Source organism: Ornithodoros turicata, chromosome 5 (assembly GCF_037126465.1).
Source record: "Ornithodoros turicata isolate Travis chromosome 5, ASM3712646v1, whole genome shotgun sequence".
Taxonomy (NCBI): domain Eukaryota; kingdom Metazoa; phylum Arthropoda; class Arachnida; order Ixodida; family Argasidae; genus Ornithodoros; species Ornithodoros turicata.
Window position 1 is genome coordinate 63,865,309 of NC_088205.1, and position 25,768 is coordinate 63,891,076.

Here is a 25,768-nt window from a genome sequence, read left to right on the forward strand (position 1 = left end):
AAACAGAGGTTGGGCGAAGGAGGAACAAAAGTAAGGGTAAGGTGACTACGGTTCTAACTGGTCACAGTAAATATTTTTTTTTCTCGATTTCGCATCCTTCTTCTTTGTCTCCGGTAGGCATGGTACTGTAGATTGCATATACCCTTAATTTGTCCCCAATAGCCGCTATGAGACACGCCTTGTAGTATCTACAATAATGGTATGCTTTAAATTTTGCAACGCATTTCACAAGGATGTTCAGATTGATGGGAGAACATCTATCGCTACTGATCTAAACACTGTAGGTAGGATACCACAAACGGAATAAAGTAAAGGCTCAAAGAAGAATAATGCATAGAGTTTTGTCTAACAGCAAAACGATGTAACGTTGTGTAAGCAAAGTTACCGGTTGAGGTAACAACAAAGGTTGTAATGCTGTAACGGCTAAGCATATCTTTTGAATATATCCTGTATGTGCATTTATAATAATTTTCCTTTTTTTCTCATTATGTGCTTCTTTTCTTTCTACTCACCTCTTAACGAAGGCACTCCAGAACTGGCTGCAAGGTCGGATGGAAGGGGGCAATACATGGAAACGAATTGTACCATCAGCCAAGGATTTTCCATTATCATTCGTCCTTCATTACTAAATTTGTCACAGAGATGTTGCAATATGGATTGGATAGGAGCTACAAATAATATAATGACTGTGGATATGCTTCACCTATCTCCATCGCAGTTTTGTGAAATATTCTGGTTGATATTCAGCAACGCCCAGTTTGCACGCAAACAACTTTGATGTGATTAGATTGATGCAAAAAGGAATATAAAGTTTGGTTTTCCCTATTTCTCATATCTGGGAATAGCCTGGAGGAATTGCACAAAAACTAGCTGCGCCTTTCACGACTGCGGCGCAGGGATATTAACTAGTATTCAGGAAGCCCACTAGTGATACAAGTGCAATACTTTTGTGGTAAGGAACCGTAATCATTTGTTACGGATACAGGGAAGTTGCTCTACAGATGTTAAGCGCATTGAGCAAACTTAACGTCGCTTTGTATCTTGATATGATATTATAGAACTGTTGTTGAATGATATGTGTGACCAAAGTATTGACCCTTGGGTAGTTTGAACGTCGGTACAAAGTCTGACAAGCTTGAGATAAGTGAAGCACATGTAGGCGACAGCTGAAGTCTTATCATACTTTTGCCACATGTCTTGCCTAACCTCAATGCTGCCACTACACATCTATAAGCTGCTGATCACACTGATGAAATATGCTGTCACATAAGGTACCAGGGACCATAGCACTCAGCGCGTTCTCCCTGTGTGGAACACGTGGGGTCAGAACTCGGAAAGGAAACGAGAGGAGAAAGGGAACATTGACAATCGCCCTTGCTGTCGATCACATACACACGTGACACAGAAAACAGGCGCACTCTCCATTCACACAAAGGCCTTGTATTGAAGCCCTTTTCAAGACACAATGAAAAGGATCGGTTTCTGTTGGGCAGCTGTCCTGTCATTGTACTCTCAAAACCGATGAGGTGCTCTGTTGTACTACCAGGATATAGTTCCCATAATGTGTCATCGCAGAACATTTTATGTTGAAAGTAAGCGAAATTTTAAACGCATTTTTTTTTTTTTTTTTTTTGCGTTCGTTTGACTTTCCCGAGCAGGAATTATTTCCTCTGACGTTTCCAAAGAAAGTAAGCTACTGCGAAGCCTGCAGAATCAGATACCACGGTGTACTATATAGAATTTGCAAATAACTGATGTACCACTCCTTTTAGATTACATTCAAGACCACACTTCTGCCTCTGCACGTAATTTTGTGCGTATTTCCTAGATAAAACCCCAAGAAGAATTTATAAGATGTGTTTTACATATGGATGTTCGCCACCTCTCACGAACATAAGCTGGCGATGTGTAAAAAAAAAGTGTTGTGGCTACATGTTTTCATGTCTACCTTACAACTTGCCGCCCGTCTCGGCAGGCCCAGACCGCCCTCTCTTTCTTATTTCTTTAGATAACCGATACCCCTTCCCCTTACAAAAAGGTGTGCATCCCCCTTCACCGCCGTCAGTCTTGATGAAGTCAAAGGTACACCACAAACCATACACCTGTAATCGCAGATCAAGTTCTGGTTTTTAGTGTCGTGTGTTTTTCGTGTCTTGCGTCGTGTTTTGCCGATTCTCCACAAGCGCAATGGGGCAGTGTACCGCCATAACGGCGGAGAATGACCCACCACATCATGATCCCATTTATGTGTGTGTGCGCCGATTGTCTGGCGAACTAACTTGACGTTCTCAGCATAAACGACAGAGCACCCACTGTTTTGAAAAGATCGTGGACGGCTGGAATTATTTTCGAATTCCAAGTGGTCTACGTGGTGTTTTGCGCATGAGCGCACGTACTTCAATACGAGGACAAGAGGCCAGGAAGAAAGGGAAGAAGCACAAAACTTCTGTTCAAGTTAGCACCATAGAAGGGAGCAAACGCTCTCTGCGGTGCTCTGAACGGAAGTTATGGGTACAACACATAGATGAGGTGTGACACAAAGGAGCAGGACAGGGTAACATAGATGTCACACTGTGTGAAGTTAGACCCACTGGTGTTCCACGAACGCGCTACAAGGGATGATAAAGGTGAGCCCAGAAAATCGTAACAGACAACAAACGCAGAACACACATAAGAAGCACACTCCGTGTGACCACGAGTACAGGACACAGACACACACATGGACAGGACAGGACAAGACAGGACAAACTGTCGAGAACGAAAGAATGAAATGTGTCACAAAAAGCAAAATGGTATGATATGAAAAGGAAAAAAGACGAATGAAATGCAAAAATTCAGTTCAGAGCAGTTGTGATATGCTTTCTTTCCTGGTTGATGCTGTTGAAAACAAAAACGAGAAAGAACTCAGCAGCACACGTGCGAGACCTTACCTTTAGCTGGAACTCTGGTTGTAAGAAGTATGTGTAGGTACAAGCATATCACGGCACACATTGATGTATTTCAGACACGAGGCATATCGCGAAAAAAGCTGCATATTTGCCTTCCATTGTTGAAATATTGTAAGGCCAAAAGAAGACTTGTGGCTGCTAGGCCAATTTAGCAATGGTTACTTCTGGATGAAAAATACAGATTTTTACGTTTATAAAAAGATATTTACTTCTGGTAGAAATAAAATAAGCACATCTTGCCCGTCTCCATTTTGAAGCCCTACTGGTTAATGATGTGAATGGGATACCACAGATTATTCACTACTTTTTAAGGCGGGGTTTGGAAAAACTGTGACCGCAGTCACGCATTCATAACATCCCAATGAGGTTGTGACACTTCTCACGAAGTTCTACTGAATCCCTATATGTGTAGGACAGTTAGTTGTATCCTGGTCAACATGCAATGAGACATGCATCAGCGGAGGTGTAGTTTAAAAGAATATCGGATCAGTAAACGCTTAACTGCTCCAGATGCGATACCGCTGATGTCGCCCCCAGGGGAGCTACTAATTTTCTGCCGGCAGCTACCTCCGGACAGACCGCGTGCTTCTGAGAAAGAATGTTTATAACTTCGGAAAAACCTACCCGTGACGTCATCGCTCCGAGTAACAGTATGTTCAAGAGCTATCCACGTCACGCGGAAGCCAGATATATATATATATTTAAATCCATTACTGGACCTTGCAGCTACTGAACCCCATCAACATTGCAGTTGACATAAGCAACACCGAATGGTTCCGTCCATTCATCGTGGTGTCGACACCAACAGAGTAGAGATGCAGTAGCTGCGTCATAACTGTGACAAGTTGTGGTCAAGGAAATCCTATCGAAAACCGAAAAGGGGACATTTAGCGTTTGGGAGAGAAGGGCAGGAGAGGAAGAAAAGCTCTTTGTCAGTAGCAGGGATTGGACTATCTGTGTCACAATGCAATATGCAAGTACTGCCATACGAACATTTAAAATTAATTTAGCAGGTAATATGAATGGTCTTACATGGCGCATCAACATCGGCAACCTTAACGCTCTAGCTTTGCGTAAATGTAGTGCGCACATCTCATGAAGTAAGGGTGCTGTCCTTAGGGCATTGGTCTCGGTAGATTCATTTTGCGGGTAGCACTGTAAAATAAGCATACCGTACCTTTCGGAGTACTCATCTCGGTGCGAGTAGCTCTGAACACTCTCTTCCTCGATGAGGAACTTCATCTTCTGGTAGAAAGAAGCTGTGACGGCGGGAGGTTGTTTCCTCAAGAGAATGTCCTGAGGTTCAGGCGATGACAGGCAGAGTAGGTTCTCCGTGCACTCTGGTCGGTAACAGCATTCGCTGTCAGCGCAGTCCACCAGACCGTCTGGTAAACGTGTGAAAAAAAAAAATTTGAGTAAGTCAAAATTCGCTATATAATAGCGCAAGACTGAGTCGGTCTGGTACAGGTGCAGACTATACAAATGCTCCCCTCCTTGAGCAAAAAAAGAAAAAGAAAAGGTACTGTAGAAGCGCCTGTGATACTTTGTGTAATATGCAAGTACGTGACGCGGGGTGGGAGGGTGGGAGGTGTTTAATAGAAAAAAAGAGGAAATGTCAGCCGGGCTGATGCCGGCTTGCTTTTCAAAACAAAAAAAAATCTCAAAAGTAACATAAAAAAAAAACGAAGAGAACGGAAACAGTTAGAGCAGCACAGGCACGACATAGCACGAGAAGCCCCGGTCAGAAGGTGGACGCAAGGCCCGAATCTTGCAGGAAGCGCAGCAGGACCGTGGTAACTGCCCACTGGGTAGGCCGAGGGGCGGGACCAAGGAGGTTGGCCATCGAAATTGTGCTGCACCCAAGCTGCATTCGACGGCGACGGAGAGCTTGCTCCTGGTGAAGGTGCTGCTGGCAGTGAGTAGTGAGGCACAATAGTGAGTTGGATTGGCCCATTTTGTATAGAAGCAACGTAGTGCCGGCGACGTTGAGACGGAGGCGGTGCAGAAGTGATTCCTCGTCGCGAGTGCAGTGACACGCAATGAGGAAGGCGACCGAGGGGTCGATGGACTGCATGTGACTGCTGTAGGAGGCAGCTTCAGATCTGAACGCTTGGGCACGGGCAGCACACCGGCGGCGAATTGATAGAGGGCAAGCCAAAACGGTAAGGGGCAGACGTGCAGTGGCAGCAGTGGCAGTCTTGCAGCACGTCTACGCATGAATTACTGGACAGGCCCACATGACCGGGGACCCATTGGGGGGACAAAACATGACCATTGGCGCGGAGCCCATTGTACGTCTGTGTGATCAGGCTGAGTATGTCCTGTATGAGGTTGGGGCGGGATGACATCAAGAGGAGGAGAAACGCCTTGCCATCGGTGAGGACGACCCATTTCCCAGGTGGCAAGTCAGCAATGTATTCCAGGGCAGTAAGGATGCCGAAGAGTTCAGCCTCGGTGGACGACATGGGGTAGGGCAGTGTGTAGCCCTGTTCATGCGCTACATCGGTGACGTAAAAGGCGGCGCCCGATGCGTCAGGTATTAGGGAGGCATCGGTGAAGATTTGTCGGCAGTGGGAATGAGTAGAGCTGAAGTGGGTCAAAGCGAGTTTGCTTGTTTGTTTCTAAAAAAAAACGAGGAGAAATTGAACTCGTCTCCCGACTTGTTCTGCTACTCCTAGCATAAATTCTCACCCCTACCCACTACCCCCAAAACTACTTCTCAGGTGCTCTACTCACAAGTTCACTATTCACATGTTCACTAGAAGTCCACAATTATGCATTATTCACAATTATCCCAAGATCATGCACAGAGAATCCTAGAAGGTTGTATCCATCCCACAGCTCTGAACAAATTTCACAAGTGCCGCCAAGACAGCATCCCTCGTGTTCGGTGCCCAAAGTGCCAACACCTTCACTATTAGCTCCGTGCACTTCACCAGGGGGCAGCTCGACGCTCTCCCTTCGGCGCCACTCAGCGGTGGAACTGTTCACAACTGGGTAGTTGTGCCGGCTGCAATGGCTGTAGTTCTGTACGCCGTGGCTTCGAGAATTCTAACTGATCTGTTATGCGACTTCTTCCATACGGAGTCCGTGAAACTAAGAACAAGATAAACGTTGACCCAGTTATAATTGAAATATAGACGCTACGTTGCGCATACTGATAAACATGATTACGGCGATCCAATGTTTCGTTGAAACAGGCACTTCTAACACGTGATGAAATATTCTTTACGCCGTTGACTGTGTATTGCTGTCTTTCCGAGCCGGCTTACCCATTACGGCGTCCCGAATTCAGCATTATGTATTTGATGCACGACGATTTTGACATTTCTTTTACTTCGCAAAGTTATGAAACGCATACAGAAAGTGGTCGCATAGTTTAAACTAGTTTCGAGATATCGTGTTACTAACAATAACAGATACCGAGAAACTCTTGCATTAAATGATACATTCCAGAATAACATAAAAAGCAAATGAAAATGCGCTAGGTATAGGCAAGTGGTATGTGTAACAACGGGTCATAGATCATAAATCAGTTATTACAATATAAGTGAATATATATTGCTTTCAGTTTATTCTATTACTTTTTTTTTTCTTTTTGGGCGATTTGACCAATGTAGTGAATCAGGGCAAAATTTCTTGCTCAGGCTTGTGGCGCTTAGAGTGCGCTTAACATCTGTTGACAAAATTATACAAGCTGCAGGTTTCCGCATAATGAGGTGACAGCACACAAAAGTTTAGGAAGTTCAGAACAGTCTTCCCGGTGTTGGTAGTTGTTGACCGCAAAATTTTCCGAAGTTCAGCAGCAGGCGCTTGTGCTGCCGTACCGCAAACACTGATCCCGATCTTGTTTGTAAAGAAAGGATTTCTCTTTTTCTTGAAATTTAGAATTATATGCTTGCTTTGACAAACAAACGAAAATATTACCTTGTCGTTTGAACTATTTTGAGTGACAGATACCCAGCGATGTCGCAATCGTCTTCCCTATTTTGAACGGGGAGTCGGAGAAACTTCGAGCGCTTCTCAGTTTCTTTGTCAACATCGCTCTCAAAGCTAAAACAACGAACAAAGCAACAGTATCTCCTGCTGTTATCATCCTTCGTTGACACTTTTTAGTGTTGGGATCTGCATTTACCATTGCCCCACATTGCCACCATGTGTCAACCACCTACCCAGTTGGAAACGGCCTTCACGGGAGGGGGCGCTACCAGTGCTCCGAAACTTGAGTGCACGGAGCCTATAGCGAAGACCCTGCTGTCTAGTCGAGCAAGTGTAGCTTTCAGTGTAGCTCTTTATGCATTATAATATGCTCACTATCCTCCACCGTTGCACGAACCGAACAATTCGATGAGTCGACTCTTCCAACTTTATGAAGGAAATGACGGCCATAAGGCACACCACAGGGCTGGTTGCCTGTTTTCGGGGAAGGTCCGGGACAATAGCGTGAATGCGAGGCCGCTCAAGGGTCCACATTGCTGGCGCAAAGGAAGGCGCAGATCTCGGGGACGGGAGATAGTCTCGTAAGGCGCGCAACAGCATTGGCAAAAGTGGACGCAGGGCAACTCACAGTAATGTGACGAAGGAGATGAGAAGGTTGCGTCGGACGGCGAGCGTAGACGCGGAGGGGGCCTGAGTTCAGCAGAATGGGGATAGGCTTTTCCCTAGCTTCGGCGAGTGCGGAATATGTCTCCGTTGTTCGAGGGACTCCAAGGCAGACACGGAGACTGCGGGCTTTGAAGTTGAGGAGTTGTAGTTCTGGGTGCAGCTGAGGGAATGAAGGATAGGGAGGCTGTATCGCAGTGTGCCCAAAAGAAGAGCCGTATGAACCCGGTGGAAGTCCTGGCAGATGGGCCCCAGGACGCACCTGCAATGCGTTTGAGGACGTTGACCAGGCCGGAGGCTTTCGTAACAAGGCTCTTCACATGGGAGGACCATGTCAGGCCTCTGTCAATGGTGAAGTCCAGGTACGGCAGATTTTGACAAAGGTTAGGGGCGAACCGGCGATTGAGAATGGATATTTGTGGAATGATCTCAGTGAAAAGCCCATGGCTGCAGTCTTGTTGGCTAAGATAGCTAGGCCGTGGTCGACAAGATAGTGGGCGATTGTGTTCAAAGATCGTTGTAGGCGACGTTGGATCGTATCGCGACGAAGAGCAGAGGTCCAAATACAAATGTCGGCTGCATAGATTGTGATGTGCGTGTGGCTTGGCATCTGTGCAGGGAGGTAGGCCATAATGATGTTGAACAAGAGGGGGCTGAGTACGCTTCCATGCGGGACGTCTGGGTGAACCGGGTAGAAAGCAGTATCTGCGTCAGCAGTACGGACAAAGAGGAAACGATCTGCGAGGAAGTCACGGATGCATGATAGAGAGCATACCCCTACGTTGGCGTCTTGGAGTGCCGTAAGGATTACGTTATGTTGGACACTGCCATATGCCTTCTTGCCATCCAGGAAAACAGCGGCGGTCAGGAAGCCGTCCGCGCGAGCCTGCTGTGTCTCACTGTCCAGAGCAATGACACTATCGAGTGACGAACGGCCTGGGCGGAAGTCCATCATTGTTTCCGGGAAAACGAGCACTCTCAAGGTGCCAGACGGAGACGGTTGAAACTCATTCGTTCCAGGGTAATTACGACATGACAAGAGACACATATAAAGACACGCAATAGGACGTTTCACTCAATATGTTTCTTTCGAGCGGCTAACTATTGGAGCTACATAATACATTGACAATGCCCTTACGTTGAGAACCTGCTGAACGCGAAAACCAGCAGCGCAAGTGTTGGTTATGTTACCTCATTGTGTACTATTTCATGTAAATTCTTGCAGATTTTCAATACAGCGCAACAGGAAGCTGACGACTCTGTGACGTTTAGGGACAAGACGGACTGAACACCACTCTCTTTCCTGTATCACCATCGTATCTTACTGCCCTCTTTCACCTCTCCGCTTTCCTCAAACGTCCTAGCACCGCAGATAAGCCGTGCTTCGAAAACCCTGTCCCCATTCGCTGGCGGGCGTTGCTAGGTTGTTGAAGCGGGGGGAACGGCGAAAAAAATAACTGAGAATGTCCACACCGACCTTCCTCTACTGCGCACGACGTTGAGGGCGCTTGCTCGGTAGTGCTGGGAGCGTATCTTCGCTGTGTCGTTTGCTGCGGCAGTCGAATATAAACGGAAGCGTGCTGCCAATAGGTCGTAGCAGCACCTGGCGCATTATGAGTCAGAGAACCGGTCCTTCAAACACCCCAGGAAAAAGGTGCTGACGCCAGGATCCGAATCTTTTCCTGTGTTGGGCATTGGAGTCTTATGTGTCTTTAGCCTGCCTCGGCTAATTCTCGTTGAGAACCGGTGTCCTACCAGATGGATATTCTTGCACACTTTCTCCGTTTACCCACGGTAACGACGGCACCAGTTGTTAGAGAGGACTCTAGAGGAGCAGTGCAAGACCTTCCATAAATTATCCGCTCTGGCTGCGGCAGGTTCCACAACAAACAGAAAGCGTTTTCTCGCAAAAACAGTGGTCGCAGCTAACCTGTAGTCCGCGAGAGAGGTATTTAATCTGCACATCGTGTAGAGTCGCTTCCAGGATCTCGCAAGAGAATGAGTGAGGTCAACGTCACATTGAGACTCAGCGGGACCCGACCGAAGTCCTAAATGCTATGTCACTGATCCTTTATTTATTTATTTTCTAGCACCCACCAACACAGAGGAATATTGGACATAGAGCGACAATGCAGCACGAGTGAGGATAACAAAATAATAATAATAATAAATAAATAAATAAATTGGAACGCTAGGGAGACAGCAGTGCGAGTTACGTGAAATATTGGAAATTCCCATTACCTTCGTCGTTGTCGATCTTGTCTGTGCACTTCGTCTCTTGAGCGACACTGCAATCTCTGCCTGCCCAGCCAGGTAGACAGTTGCACCGCCAAGACTCTCCTTCTCTCGTGCATTGGCCGTTGTTGTTACATCCTTCGGGACAACCATCTGAAAAAGAGAGAACGCATCAGACGTCATATATATATATATATGTATATCTTTTTTTTATTTTATTTTTTTTATTTTTCACGTGCGATTGAGGTCCAGCTAAGTATAGTGTGGGGTACATTTTCGGCAGAGGAAGTGCAAAAGCAGTAGTGTGCCGTGCATCCCTTCCGTCAATTCCTTTCCTTTTTTCTTTTCGACCATTAACCACATCCCCCCGAGGAGGCAATACATGTGCTGATAGTATTGAAAAGGAAAACCCTTATCAGAAGCTACGTTCCGAAGCACACAGTGGCAATTCATACTCATCGTTTTCAGAAGTATGCAGCAAATAAGTCTTCTTTTCGTATTTGAAAACAAAAAATAATAATAATAACAAGAAAAAAGAAACGAATCCCAAATCGCGGTTGCTAAAAATAGAGGGAACAAGGGAGACAAATGAAAAAGAACAGAAAAAGTTTTGAGGACAATTTCCTTGCACATTCTTTTCCGGAATTCTCTACTGCGCCCCCCCCCCCCCCCCCCAAAAAAAAAAAAACTGTAGCATTTGAAACTGTATATTTCTAATGAGGTGGAAGAAGGGTAATGCAAGAAACGAGCGGATGGTGATGGTTCTTTTATTTTTATTTTTATCTAATCTAATCGTGGTTCTTTCAATGTAGGAGGAAGCTAACGTAGATCAAGTTTTTTGTTCCTGAAGAAAGCGTGTGGAGAATTTGGTGATAATGAAATTAGTAGGTTGGATAAGGTAGTGTGACGTAAGAGCAATAGCATCTGAAACTCCTCATACTCATATTTCGCATTTCCCCTACAAGGCCTAGAAAATAACATAATTTCTACAGAATAACCAATGAATGATATACGTGACAGTAGTGCAGAAAACATTACAGTTCTTGATAACCGTTCTTTCTTCGGACACGCACATCTGCAGTCACTAATCGGAAATGGCGTGCCCAAGTGTGTCATTCGATGCGTTGCCGTTCCTTTAACTGCTATTCCTTGCTGAAGACGACTGTAGATGACATAATGTTCCTGAGATTCAGAAGCAAAAACATTTCGCACGTAACGTTTTCGTCATGCACATATTTTCCTTACAACTGCAATGACCGCGGATGCGCGAATACACTCATCATCCGCTCGGATGCAGATGTGGTTGCGGATCATACATGCGCAGGAACTGTCCGTGCGGATACGTATGCTGTCAACGTTATTCGCGTTCACCTCTACCCATAAGCATCCACATGTTTCGACCCTGCAGGCAATTATGAGGGGCCAACGGCGCCGTGCCCACTCTGGTTCACTTTCTTTTTGGTTCTGCAGCGAAAGCGCACAAAAACTACAAGTAAAAATCCGCCTCTCTGTCTGGCTAATTAATCAGGCCTGCTTTGTGTACGCGCTGCCGGAGTTTCGACCGGTAGGGTTCATCTATTGTTCTTCCGTCACTTGGCTACAATGGCGAGCCGTTATGGTATCTCTACCTCTCCACTGGGGACAAAGGGTCACGCCGGGACCGGCGGTAACGATTTTTCGATTGCGAATCGAAGAAACTTTAGTCTGTTCGTAAAGCTATGTATCCCATACAATGATTTGGTGGTGTATCAATGGTGGACGTGGAATAGACGAGAGATATGTGATACCACCGAGTGTTTCGTTTGTTCTTTAGCGCGTTTGTTGCCGTGGTGCGTACTGAGGCAGAGTGTTTTGAGTTTTACCACTGCAGTGCTCCCTGCGGCAAGGAAAAGTTTCAACTTACCAGATGAAGGAGAAAAAAACGCAGAGTAGAGAACGAAACGTGAAGGACTCTCTTTCCCCTTATATGCTACCTTGTTTATACCACGACCTACTAGATTATAGCGCCAATGTCATAATCATGTCATTGAGGAACCCGTCCGCACGATCCGCTAGGGGCGCTACTCATCGGGCCGCGAGATCTGCAGCATGATTGGACGATGGAAATTTGAATTTTGAACGCAGAAGCGGACGCACGACTACCGGACATACGTGAGGCCGACAACGGCAAGCCCTATCGCCATCACCACCACCACCACGAATACCGGAGCAGACGACAGCAACAGTTCCTATGAAAACACGTAGAATGATGATGATAATCAACTTTAAAAGGAAGCATCTTTCGTGGGACATCCGCCGCTTGTACAAAAATACTAAGGAAAGCTAAAGTACAGAGTACTGTAGAAATTGAGGAAGCAATAACCGGGCCGATGAGTAGCGCCACCGCTAGCCTCCAAATGCGGCGCTGGGAAGGGGTCCGTATGGCATGGCCGCTATAATCTAGTAGGTCGTGGTTTATACTACCTCGTCACGCCTACGAGCGACCGAGCGCGACGACGTTGACTGCCGTGCGCAACTCACTGAGCGTTTATACTCGAACGCAAGAGGACGTATGGCGTGGGACACGTGCTCTGACAGCGGCGGACACGCTTCGCCCCGGAGTAGAACCTGCTCTACTCTTGGCGTGGGCGACAGCGCTCACCGGGAAACGCAAAACCGGAATCCCTCGCGCGCAGTAGTTTCAAACATTTGGTGGCTGTTGGGGGATGTTGGGGGGGTCTGGATAAACCGCGCGACTCGCACCTCGCTCAGTTGCGCTGGTTTACGACGCAGTATAAACAGAAACACGAGAAAGGTAACGTAGCGTGGTGTAGCAGAAAGGTTACGCCGCGACACGCCGCTCGACTTATGCTCCATCGGACGTCATAGTATAAACAGACGTCCAGGATGTAACACGTGCGTGGAATACTGATTTTTCTTTTTTTTTTTCTTTTTAATCATCCGTTATTGTAAATAAATGATCTTGAATACGTTAGTATATCACATCCGCGAGCCCTGTAGTTGATCAACAGCAGGATACATACGTATTATAATATATTATGACGTATCCGTGTCCGAGGTCACTTGTACACAATGGCCCCTGGACCTTAAGTAAATAAATATCAATTTTGGCAATAGTGCGCCAAAACGGCCATAAAGATGCAGCACCGGTGTGAGCGCGCCACAACAAAAAACAGGCAAAATGTATGAAGAAATGTTTCTAAATGTATGCTAAAGTTGCTGGGAGCAGTCTATCTTTATGAGATCGCGTCTAGTTTCCGAGAGAGTCAAGAAGTCGGACCACATGCTTGATGTACATGATGGAGTTCTACGTATATATTAACTTCCGATCATGAGCGGGGAAAATGGAGGGAAAGTAGCATTTCTAGGGCGTTTATTCTTTTCAAGTATTCCTTCCTGTGGCGCTGCAACCAGAGCATCGAACTCTCACTGGAAAACCATCGATGGACGACGTTATCGCAGACAATGGAGTGGAGGGAGGGGAGGGGGATAATGTTGGGGCTTCGAGCGGCGAAGGAAAAGTCAGGAAACGTTCCCGTGTTTTCTCGCATGAGAGTCAGAGCTCCTAATTAGATCGGCCTTAATTAGATACCAGAAGCAACGCAGAAAAGACCGCCTGGGCCCCTCTCGGCTGAGCTATGCCGTCCGTCAGTAGAAGACTATCCCAATCCCTCGAGTCCCTCCAAATGAGATCACAACAACATACAATGCATGCTAAGAAGAAGAAAAGAATTAGCACGTCTGCGTGTCCTTACGTTGCGAATCGATCGCGATACGGGTGCAGTTGTGTAGACACATTTGTCAGTACGCGTGACTTTATGCGATAACGAGTGCTCTTTCTCGAGATGCGTACACTAGGGGTACTTGATGCCAAGAAGTGCGATTGTATGCGACTTGCGTGGCTACCGCACCTGTAACAGGTGTAGCTCTTCGGAGAGGGTACGTAGAATGAGATGAGACTGCCGTCAGTGTCACTATGTACAGAACTGCAATTGTAGTAACAATTATAAGGGGAGGACTCTTCTTTGACGACAAACTCAGCACTTTCTTTCTCTCTCTCTCTCTCTCTCTCACATGGTTTCGTTTTCTTCAAGTTTCGTGATTGTGAAGCATCCTGGAGTATCATTCCGACAGGGCTACAGCGGTATCCGGCGCAGAAATGTACAAATAGTCGATGCGCAACCTCGTGTATACCTGATATACCTGGTGTATACCTCATATACCTCGTGTACACCACAGCGGTCATTTATGAACTTTGTCGACGTCATGAAAAACGTCTTAGTAGCCGTAATTTCGTTTTGCCCTTTTGATTTTCGGTAACCCGACGGTTCAGACGTCATTATTCGCAGTAACACAGTCGCCCATGAACAGTGTAGATAAATGCATTTCGCGAATCAGCATGTTGTTGCCTAGAGGAAACAGAGCTACAGCTTCGTAGCTTCCACGCGTATTTTTTCTCTCTTTTGCTTCTCGCTGTCTATTTTGATCATTTGCAATATAAATACACGAAATAATCAATGTTTTTATAATTTTTTTATGTCTCGTTCTTAAAGGGTTTTAATTCTTGGCTGTCTATACGGACTTACTGAACGTGGTACTGACACCAGCCAGCAATGCCTGTTGGGGTAGTTGCTGGGAACATCCGGAGTGAGTAGCTGCGTAATAAATACCAGTTCGGTGCTTCACGAACTAGCAAGTGCTTGTGAGCGCATTGAACATTTTTCGCTGAGGATAGAGGCTGCTTTCTAGAGCATAATAGCAGAGGAGAACGTGAGTATTTCAGCATCAACCAAGCATCATGCTGCAAGCATCAGCTGGTCGCACCGGCGCCCGCCTACATCCGATTTTTTTCTTTTTCTTGTCTATACCTATCTATTCATCTATGAGACTCGGACCGGTTGCACACTGCCGTGGTTGTCGTCCATTTGCTTCAAAAACACAGCCTGAGGCCGCTTTCACACTACCGTGTTTTTCGTCCGTTTGTTTCAAAAATGGAACCGAAGGGCAATCGAGCCCCGTAGGTTCCAATGGGTCTGTTTGGCCTCCGTGAAAAACACGGACTAAACAAACGTTAGTGTGCAACAGGCCTACAGCTAATCGAGCTCCGTAGATTCCAATGAGCCGTTTAGGCTCCGCTAAAAACACGGACCAGAAAAGCGTTAGTGTGAAACCGGCCTTAGGTAGCCTAGTCTGACGGACCCGGCACTTTCTTGTCAGGGAGAGAGAGAGAGCGACGGAACAACAAAAAATGTGATTTCTTTTTCTTTTTCGCGGTTACTCTAAGGACATAATAATGAATTCCACGGAAACAAGGAAAGCTTCCAATCGAGGATGCATGTGGAAACGTGCACTACAAAAACAGGATACGCAAATGCTTCTCACTACACGTAGTTACTTTCTGTATAAGCCCATGCAAGAATGTTGTGCCGGCAAGAATGCGCAGTCAATTACGGTGAGCAGTAAGAAACGGGAAAATAATACTTAATAATTGGTAGTATAACTGTGTATTCACACGAGCGACACCCTCACGGAAGATTCTAGTGGATGAAAAAGCAAAAACACTGCTTACAGCTGGAGACGAAGTTCCGTCCCGTGTTATGTGAGCATTCACACGGTGCGGAATATCGGAAGTTGCGTGCTGCGCACTTAGCAGACGACACTTCGCAGACAACACTAACAGCGTCTTTCCTGTCGTCTGCTACAGAATATCTTGTGGCTGTGTCGCAGCATATCCCCCACGGTTAGCAGTGTACGCGAACACTGGACGTTGAGCGGTCGCGCTCAGAAAGCGGTGACGTTTTTCGCGTCTTCCGCTTCTGCGGGGAATGTCGCTCGTGTGAATACACGGTAAAAGAAGGACGAAACGGTTGACGGGCTTACCTAGAGTGCAGTGGGTACCCATCCAGCCCTGAATGCAGACACAGGTGCCGTTGTTACACTGGCCGTGTTTCAGGCAGCGAGGATCGCACTCTCTCTGGTCACAACGTTGCCCCGTCCAGCCCGGTTCGCACCTGCATCGCCCTTCTTCACAACGACCCGATGGTCCGCAGTCCAAGCTGCACTTAGCTGCAATGCAGGGATATACTTTATACATATGCACAAAAGGTAGACACACATACACTAGTCACTAGAAGAATATCGTTAATTGTGTGAATTGGTTACTTTTCCTAGCTGGTGCTTCTTCCTGTCTTTCTGTTCCATCAACGCAACGCGCTAACCAGTCAAGCTGGTTTTTAGAGAATATGAGCTTCTCTGCCGCGAATGTCTGTGTACAAAGAGCAGGTTCCTTTACGAAATTAGTGATGGTTTCTGATTTAGTGAATTAGTGATCAGTAAGGAATTTTTGTAAAAACATGTGAGTGGTCTTCGAGTCGGGAAGGGAAATGCGGCGCAAGGTACAATCGCATTGTGTCCTCCGTGTTAGTAGCGATGGTGTTCAAGACCAGCCGCAACCGTCATACATGAAACGATTTGCTGATTATCGCGTATGAAGCGCGATAAACGTTTCATTGCAAATACACAATGTATAAGCTGTCAGTGCTTCCCGAAAATGTCCACAACCGTGATCCATTGACTAAAAAAAAAAATCATTTATTTTACATTTATAAACGCCGTCAGTGAACGTTACTTCCGTGCACTTTTGAAGAGAGCCCGCGATCGTTTCATAGTTTCGGGTTCTCCAAGATCAAGTGACGTCACGGCGACCACTGGGGTTTGTCTCCTAGCAACAGCGCTCTCCATCCCACGTTGGAAGATTGCCAGCAGCTGTGATGTAGAGACGGAGACCCACCTTGGAAGACCAATGTTGTCAGACGCGTGGGTAGACTGGGCCCCTCGTTACGTCATACTTCTCGAAACTAGAAATTAATTTTATGCATAAATGCGTGGGTCCGGACCCGTCAAGTTGTCAAAAACAACATTTTTTTTCTGGTGTGCTCGCTTCATTGAAGCAGATAAACAATAAACATTTCTCTGTCTATCTGAATCCGGCAGCATTTTGAAGACACGAGATTTATACTCCGTTTGCACTGGTGCAGGATCCAGACTGAGCACAATCGCTCTTTGGCTGCGACCGTGATCTCTTCTGCGTGCAGACAACACGTGTCTCAGCGGCGTTGATCCAGAGTGCGGACATTTGCTCACTTCAAGGAGAGTTGGCGCAGGCGCAGTGACGTTCGTGCTCCCTCGGCTCACCCAGCGAATATTCTTCCTTTTCTTCTGCATATTCTGGATTCGGTGTTATCTCCATGGTTCGGTATCGTGTGTTTCAGACGTACGTCTGTCTCATTTATGGAAATTTATGTGAACTTAAAGGAGCATTAAAGTGGTATCTAACATGGCCAAAAACTGCTGTCATCTTGTAAAGCAGTATGTGAAAGCCATTCCCACAAAATATTTCTGTCCAAAGTTGTTTCACCACGGTGCAATTAATTTGGAAAATCGCTGCCGCGGTGACAGGCCGGAGCGCTCCAACTGCAGACCACACCCACTCGACTGCATGTGACGTTGGTGGTAGAGAGCCCCTCATTCGTTCGTAGGAAAAACCGTCTGCTACGAGCATTGCGAGCTGTTTCTTGTTTACTTCTATTCTTTATATGATTTATATCACGTTTTCTAAAAAAAACAAAGCATATATGCAGCCTGAGAAAATAAGATTACGATCACGAGAGTGGCATATCCGTGGCTTCTGTGCAATCTCAGAATTCACAGTAGCAGAAAGCAAGCGATGGTGGCGGTATTGTGGCGCCACCTGTTAGCCACTGAACCAATTGCGCGGTGAAAACGGTCGGACAGGTCGCGCACTGTCGAGAAGCACGAGGTTTTCGCTGTACAAGCGCAGTTAATTTCGGGCTGCACCACTCATTCTTACCGTGGTGTCTGCGGTCCCAAAAAATCGTGGTTGTGTCGTGGACAGCCTTCAAACCCTCCGTTTCGGACATCATGTAGCCGGAGAACGCATGGCGTCTCCGAAGCGGTAGCAGACGCTCCGGCCTGCGCGATGTTGCCCACCTCGATTATATGATCCCAGATCCAATGAGGAGCGTCCTCACCACTTGCGTCACCTAGTGACGCGCGTGGTGGCGCTCATCACGTGCCTATCGTGAATGCGAAGGAGGGTGTTTCGCGCACGGGATGTTCGGGGAGCTTTGCAGGCGTCCCAATTTCGCTACGGTTGCACTAATTTTGGGAAAACTGTTTTCGGCCGCCTAACATTCCATACTGACCAAAAACAGAAACAAAGTTGTGGGCCTCTAGACTGCTCCTTTAATTCAGGCAAACGTCACTTGAACGCAACGTTTTCTTTTAATTCACAACTTCAGTGGGTAACGTGGCTAGCTCTCGCATGGCGGCGTCAAATGAAAACCTGGATCCTGAACGTCAATTGCGGACGGCGCATGCCTCGCGATTGGGCCTCGCCTCGCAACAGGATTCTCGCGATCGCGATTGGGCGCGCCGATCCACATTGTGTCCTACAGTGCGTTTGGAGTATTAGTCAGTAGTGGCACTTTAATCCCTGTTTGAAATAAAAATACATTCAAACTACAACAATACACGCTGATACGTTATATATTCGCGCAAGTTATATATTCGCAAGTACACCATACTTTCACTATGGCTTCACGAAAGAGTCTCAGAGCTATTCAAAGACACGGAAAATAACTAACAACTCCCTCGTCCAAACTCACGCACACGAAGAGCGAGGTCAGGCACGCGAGTTTTTGAAAAAAAAAAACTTAATAACCTCTCGCGTAGAATAAAAAGTTGAAAAGCACGAGAGAGAAATTTAAATTATTCCAAACCATTAGACGCTCATGAATTGCTCTCCGAACGATGAAGAAGATGAACAAAAACGGGTGATCTTCTCGTCGCGACCCCTCCATAGCGCCGAGAAAATCCATACTCGCCACAGAGCTGCACAAAAGTGGAGGGAAACGTCCGTTCGAGACCCGGATAATTAGCCTTTGTTTTAGGTTCACTCGGAACAAAAAAAAAATTAAAGCGAATTTCGCCTTACACTCTGCGAGTACCTTATATGCAGCAGCGGGGAAGAAAATTTTCTGGGCGAAACTGTTTCTGAGAGGATAATTATTTATACAGGAACTCAGAATCCAGTAAACGCTCCGCTGGTGAAGCCTGCTGTTTCAGACCGGGCCATAGTGCATTTTAATGGCGCAGAAGATCACTATATGCGTCGCCTAGCATAATCTGCCGCTGTCGAGAGCACCCTTTGCTCCGAGCAGAACCTTACGAATTTTAAAATACGAGAGGCTGCGACCCTCTTTTATTTTTCTCTCTCTTTCCTTCTTTCTCTTTCTTTTATTTCATCGCTGCCCTTCTTTTGTACCTTTAAATATATTTAATTGATTGTTCCATCCTGTCGTACCGTCTGGAAGAATTCTTAGTACGAAATGTTCTTTGCGTTTTCCTCCTATTCCTCGTATTCTGTCCAAGCAGACGGGAAGCTTGCGAGATAATTGCACCAAGCAGTGTGGGTGCCGCTTAATTATAGTGCTCGAGATACGTTATTCGCTTGTATCCTGACGCGTTGAAAAAAAAAAGGATTTGCGAGCAGTTGTTTTGAGACATTATGTTCAATAAAAGCTGTTCGAACAAATAAGAACACGCATCTACATATTATTTTCCCATGATTCAACTCAGTTCATTCAACCATGTTTATGTTTAACCACTTAAAGGGGTTGGGACAGTTTCATAGATGTGGTTCATTACATCATGTGTGCATTGTGCTACACGCCAGAATACTGAGCAAAAAAAAGAATTATTCTTCGACGTGTCGTACTTGGCGAGATACAAGCCACGGAACACGCTACCGAGCAAAGCGCAGACGTCAGAGAGCTCAGAGCAGCGTCCATTCCCATTGGCAGCCGTAAGCACGTGACTTCTCGCGCGCGATTGGCGGCGGCGAGAGCTGTGATGTCAGAGCCGCATGAGTTTCGGTATTCGCGGTGCCCATTTTCTCCGCTTCTATTACCCTCTTCTCTGTGAAACTTTTAATGCAAGTTTACGTTAGTGCAAAGAACATCTTTCACGTTTGTCTGAGATAACCTGGGATGACCTGTCACAACCCCTTTAAGACATCATTCTATTTTGTTGTGACACAGTATTGAACACGTTGTTGCGGCTTTACCGCATAAATAAGTGGGTTTATGTATACACATACTGAACGATACGCACACCCTATACGCTCTTCTCTGGGCCTTGGATATTCCAATCATTGGATACAGATTAGGGAGTGACTTTTTCGGGATAAGTCCCTTTCTCAGATTCGGGGGGGTAAAAATCAGGCGCTATTTTTATATCTGTAATTCGGGGAGAAATCGGGCGATAATTGTGCCTTCGGGTGTTATCGGGTGTTTCTGTTTCTCCTTTTCTCTATTAAGTCCTTTCCTAATCTCTCTCTTTTTTTTTTTTTTTTTTTGCGGGATCGTGACCTTCCAGCGGTAATCCCCAAAGGCATAGACAGTGCTGACACACATGAGTATATTGATGGGAACGCAAGTGACCCTTTCTTACATTTGTTACACGTGGCGACCTTTGTTCGTCTTCAGTGGAAACATCACTTGACGATTTCACAGTGACTGGAATTCGGGGAGAAATCGGGTTTAAGCCGAATTGGTTTAACCTGATCGGTTTAACCTGAAAAAGACACTCACTAGATATAGTATCAATATACAGAAATGAAGTCGCTAGCGCTAATTGCGATCACCGCCCTTTTGCCCTCGACAAGCTGCTGGACCCCTGGTCCAGTCCCGCCCGTATGTATCAAGGTCTCCGTCACTTTTGGGAGGTTTTGTCATCAACCGGCCTCTCCACCATACTTTGATCCCCTGAACTGCCATCTCCATCATCATCTTTCATTCTCTACAATTGGCACTGGGGAAGCGCCACTGGCCGGTATAAGCTCCATCTCATCATCATTTCTCTCCCCCTCTCTGTCTGTCTGTCTGTCTGTCTCTATCCGGCTAATTTTCTTCCCTTAGTACCTCACTGGCTTTGCACTGGGCTTTTCAGAGGCAAGTCAAGTAACGCCCTCCCGAGGGACTCTTGGGAGTAAATAAATTGATTGATTGATTGATTGATTGATTGATAAATTGATTGATTGAAGTCTCTCATTCTGACGGGAGGACATCACGTTCCACGTGACCTTCCGACGCCACTCGCTCCAACGTCGCCCACCTGCTAACTGCTGACGATGGCCCAATAAGGCCGAAGCAGCTGTCCACTGCTGATGTGGTGACGTTTGGGACTTATAAACACACACGCACGCACGCACACGGGTGTGTGCGTGTGTGCGTACATTACATCACCAAGGCCATCGAGGTCAGGCATTGCTGCTACAAAACGTGTCCAAATGACTTCAACCATTACGGATAGTATGTCTCTAGTTCTACGTCAAATCCCAACGGCTGTGACGCCCAGCACAACCACCGTCAACAAGAACCATTGTGGTAGTCTTGGAAAGTATGCTTCACGTAGAGCTTAGGGGCATGAGGTGAAGCGAGCTTGCGGTTATTACAATTAAGTACAATTAAGAGAGCACAAAGGGCTAAATACACTCTAATGTACCGGCGCTGCAGGTTACTATGTACTGTGGAAGCACTGCTATCGTTAATTCCTGCCGGTCTACTAAAATTTCTTAAATATTATGACGGTGTGGTGAAACCAATTGGCATAATAAGAGCAATGAACACATTCTTTGCAACCCGCGTCAAGAACAACGACGTGGTGGAAAGGCACAGGTAACGATCCAAACACCCTCTTGATCGCATCGGCACATTGCATGTGTATTGCGCTGATCGCAACGATCGCATGAATTGCGGACTCGCACTACGGCAAGAATAAAATCATTTCTCACCTCTGGAACAATCTGGTCCTGTCCAGTGATCAAAGCACACACACGTCTGCGTTTCCAGGTCAAACACGCCATGGGCTGAACAATCCGGGAAACACCTGCTCAGCCTGTCGTCCGGTTGGCTGCAGTTAGGTCCCCTCCAACCAATCTTGCACCAACATTGACCGTCCACGCACACACCATGACCGGTACAATCGGGATCCGGGCAGTCCACTGTAGAGAGGAGCACGAACGAGAGCGTAATAGCGATTACAATTTCATAGGTGTAATGCCCCGCATCATCCCTGTAATCAGTTGCGCTGATACGGGATCGGCATATGATTCAGCTGGGCAAACTTATTTTACCAGACGAACATTTTGAATGTCTTTCAGCGGTCGTTCGTTGGTGGGCGCTCCAAGGCCGCGCTCTAGACTGGCAGGTAGTGGGTTCGAACCATACCACCGGCTGTGCTGTATCAGATTTTTCCCTTTGCAGATCGACATTCTGCTTCCCAAAAGTTACCCCCACCCCCCAAAGGAAAAAAAAAGGAAATAAAGGTTTCCCAATCCACACCAGCCACGATGATGGTGGTATTGTTGACTCGTACGCGATGGAGACTTGTTCCTTCTACAGGTTAGCGCTACAATCATAATGTCTCTTTGCTAGGGCAGTGTACCGCCTCAGCGGCGGTGAATCGCCCACCCCATCACCATCCAATGTATGTGTGTGTGTGTGTGTGTGTGTGTGTGTGTGTGTGTGTGTGTGTAACCCTTTCATACATGCTCTTGTTTGAAACAAAGTTTGAATTTATCTCCATCAAGGTAACGCAAGTTAGCGCACTACACATTGACGTTCGTATGCAGAATAGAGTGCAGCACAGGCGCTAACTTCAAACCACGCGATGAGTTCATTTCCGAAGCGTGCCCAGCGAACTATTGCGACATCAACAACAAAAAAAAAAACGACCCCCCCCCCCCCGACTCTGCTATAGAATCACACACCACAACCTCACCGACAGCTCGACCAATAGCAACTCCAACCCATTATCTCGGCTATTTAAAGTCCCAATGTCGCGAAACAATTCCAAACAACAAACCAACCGAACCGAACGACGTCCCACCGCATTTGAGCGTCGAATTCCTGTACGCCAGAATCTCTTCCGACGCTCACTAACAATTTTACCAATGCAGCCACACATTCCACGACCGCCACTCGCAACTCTGCGTTCGCAACATCGCGCGTGGAGTTGTAAAAGTACATGTAGAAGACAAACGAAAGCATGTAACGGAATTCGACATGCGTAGAAGAAAAGCGCAGCATATCCCGAATGGAAGCGTCATGTGTAGAGGCGCTATAAATCGGCAAAGAGGAGTCGGCACGCTTTTAAAATTCTTGCAGAGTCACCGTTTTCGTTTGTCCGTGACGTGAGACAAATTGCTTCCCATACTAGCACGTCGCTCTTTCTAATGGTTGCTCGGATGCCGGTGCAAGATCTCCTTGCGAGACGCTTCGAAATTGTCTTGAGGTCGGTAGGCGCAACTTTCTAAATGTTTTCTCGATATCGTTTTTTTTTTTTTTTTCTCTCTCTCTTTTCTTGTTTTTATTCTTCAACTTCCTTTAGTTCTTGTATGCTGGGGAGGGGGTAAAAAAACAAAACAAAAATATATTTCCTGCTTCACGAAATGAGAGAATGTGCTGTCATTTCTGTCCTATGTGGAAGAACTGCTTATCTTGCAAGACGTCCTTTAGTTTTCGTGACCTGTCGCAAGCGGTTGAAAAGAAAGGAAACAAAAAAAGACAAATAAGAAAGAAAGGAAGGAAGGCTCGTCGGAATGTGTGGTATTTGAAAGATAGTTTTTGGCTCGCAGAAGGGGGCGCCGAGATGAATTCCACGGACGTGAGCGGAAATTTCGTGAAGATGATAGTGGCGTTTTTTTTATTTAATGCGTGGAATATATAAAAATCCCAGAGCGGACCATGGGCTGCTTTTAGACTATCTGGGCTAAGCCAGCGTCGTTGTCGTTACAATGCAGCTGCGTTATCGCCGTCAATTGTCGTTGCCGAAAGTTAGAGAGGTGGGCAATTACACGCATACGGAAGAGAGGACCGCCATCACCGTTAGCGTGATGCGTTTTTCTTCATGTACTAAATTTGCTTTGAAGAAGGTAACAAGTGACGTTAAGCTGGATGATTCCTCATTTGCAACAATCACGTCCTCATTAAACAGTAGCAGTGAAGCATTCTCCGCATTTGAACACTGAGACTTCAACGCGCTAAAGTCATGTCTAGAGTCACTAAATAAGTTACGCTTCAGGGTATCGTCAGTGAGGCGAAAGGGCGAGTTGGAGCCGACATTTTTGTTTCCGTTTGACCTCCAGCGCCATCTGTGGAGCGCTCTTCTAAGTGTTGTCTTCTTCCCCTGCCTAACTTCTCCGTCTGTTTTCACTGCCTAAGTACTGTGATGGGGCTGGAGGTCAAGCTGAAACAACATGGCGGCTCCAACGCCCCCTTTTACCTCAGTGGCGATGCTCTGAAGCGTAGCTTATTTAGTGACTCTAATCATGCCATATCATTGAGGGAGCTCCACAGGAGACGGTGATCAAATACCGTCGTTGTTCTTATGAAGCTCCGATTTCTCAAGAATGTTCGATGTCATTCAGAGGGCGTCCTGCTGAGATGTGTACGGAGTCGAATTGCAGCTTATGATGCCGATATATTCAAAAGCGTGCGTAACATTTGGCCATTTTAATGGAAGATCTTACTGCGAGATCAATTATTCGCCTGTTCTGCCATAATAAAGCAGTGCTGCCACAACCCGTGATCTCTTAGTATTTTTCTGCAAGTCCTACAGATATTTCGGACAGAAAAAATGAGTCACCAAAACAGCCACAAGAAGTGTTATTAAGTGGTTCACACGCAGGGCATCTCGAGTTGGGGCCGTCCCTACCCTTAACGCTAAAAAGAAATAAGAGTGTAATAAAAAGACTATAGATTCTTCGATCATCAAGACATCTCTGGGTTGCTCGTTAGACCCCGCCACTGGGGAAGTGGACATTTGATGCACGTTTGGGTGTCACGGGGGAGTGCTCGACACTGTAGTAAAAAGGCCCGTAGGCTTTCTCAAAACCCTGCTTAAAGAGGCATTAAATAGCAAAAATTTCTCCGTTGCCCTGAGACCAAAGGAAAGATGACGTTACCTTGCTACCAACACAAAAGGAACGTGATTCTTCTCTTCCTTAGGGAGAGCGACAACGCTGATAGGCCTCGGATTGGATCTCTTAAACGGTTTCCCGCCATGATAGGACGAGTCGGAGGAGGAGACCAATTAGAGCCCGCTCCGCATTGTCTGTCTAATCGAGATGGAGAGGAAGGAACAGCAAATTGCGGTTTCTTTAGCTCATAAATCGGGCACGACGCAACCCATGGATCTCGTTTCTCTTGCGTTGTTGCCAAGGTAACGGTATCGTTCATTTCGCTAGGAGATTTTTTTTTTTTGCGTTTTAATGCTTCTTTAATTGTAGTGTCTTATCACTGCGCAATTCAATTTACAAGCACGCACTACAAAATGAGCCTTGTACGAAGCGGCATGACGTTGTAGGCGCATTCCACTGGTGCCGTCACGTATGTAGCCCAGCATGACGTAGCAGAAGCGTAGCGAGCACCTGTGAACTCACGTTTTCCACTGAAAATGCGTCTGCTAAGACTAGGACGCACTTCCGACGGGTCCTGCTGCGTCACGGAATGTCATGATCACACTCATTAACTTACAATATCACAGAAGGAGATGAAGCGACTCTAAAGGTCTTCTGAAATGGTCTTCCCATCTCTCTTGCAACCATCAGTGACAATAAATCATTCCTCGAACATATCCACGCCCATCTAACCTAAGGTCACCCATATTATGCACTACGTGAAGTATATAGATATAATAATCCAATGTGTGCATTGAATGTCTGTATGATGTACTTGCATACTTCCCCACTCCCTCATGTAATGTTCGTATAAGGACCCTTGGGGTATTAAGAAAAATAAATAAAATAAAGTATGTGCAGGTGAAAACCTCTCTCCTGTGGTGATGGTGACGTGCTAAAGAAAATGTGAGGATGTGAGTCGCGAAAATGTAGAACTTGC

General features: G+C 46.3%; 1 protein-coding gene and 1 long non-coding RNA gene across 3 annotated transcripts in view; one reads left to right on the forward strand and one right to left on the reverse strand.

The window, feature by feature from the left end:
• The window catches only part of LOC135394566 (uncharacterized), a 79,278-nt gene extending 78,391 nt beyond the window's left edge, over positions 1 to 887 (forward strand). The window contains exon 3 of the long non-coding RNA XR_010422940.1: positions 525 to 887. This is a non-coding gene — a long non-coding RNA (uncharacterized LOC135394566). The remainder of the gene's footprint in view (positions 1 to 524) is intronic.
• Positions 1 to 25,768, reverse strand: part of LOC135394565 (teneurin-m-like) — a 261,414-nt gene that overhangs the window by 29,417 nt on the left and 206,229 nt on the right. The window contains exons 13-17 of one of the 2 annotated variants that reach the window (XM_064625363.1): positions 21,661 to 21,870; positions 15,666 to 15,851; positions 9,792 to 9,938; positions 4,126 to 4,333; positions 513 to 539 (exon numbers count right to left, since the gene is read on the reverse strand). In XM_064625363.1, the coding sequence (XP_064481433.1) occupies positions 513 to 539; positions 4,126 to 4,333; positions 9,792 to 9,938; positions 15,666 to 15,851; positions 21,661 to 21,870 (778 nt within the window). The remainder of the gene's footprint in view (positions 1 to 512; positions 540 to 4,125; positions 4,334 to 9,791; positions 9,939 to 15,665; positions 15,852 to 21,660; positions 21,871 to 25,768) is intronic. The other variant, XM_064625364.1, reaches the window with a different exon arrangement.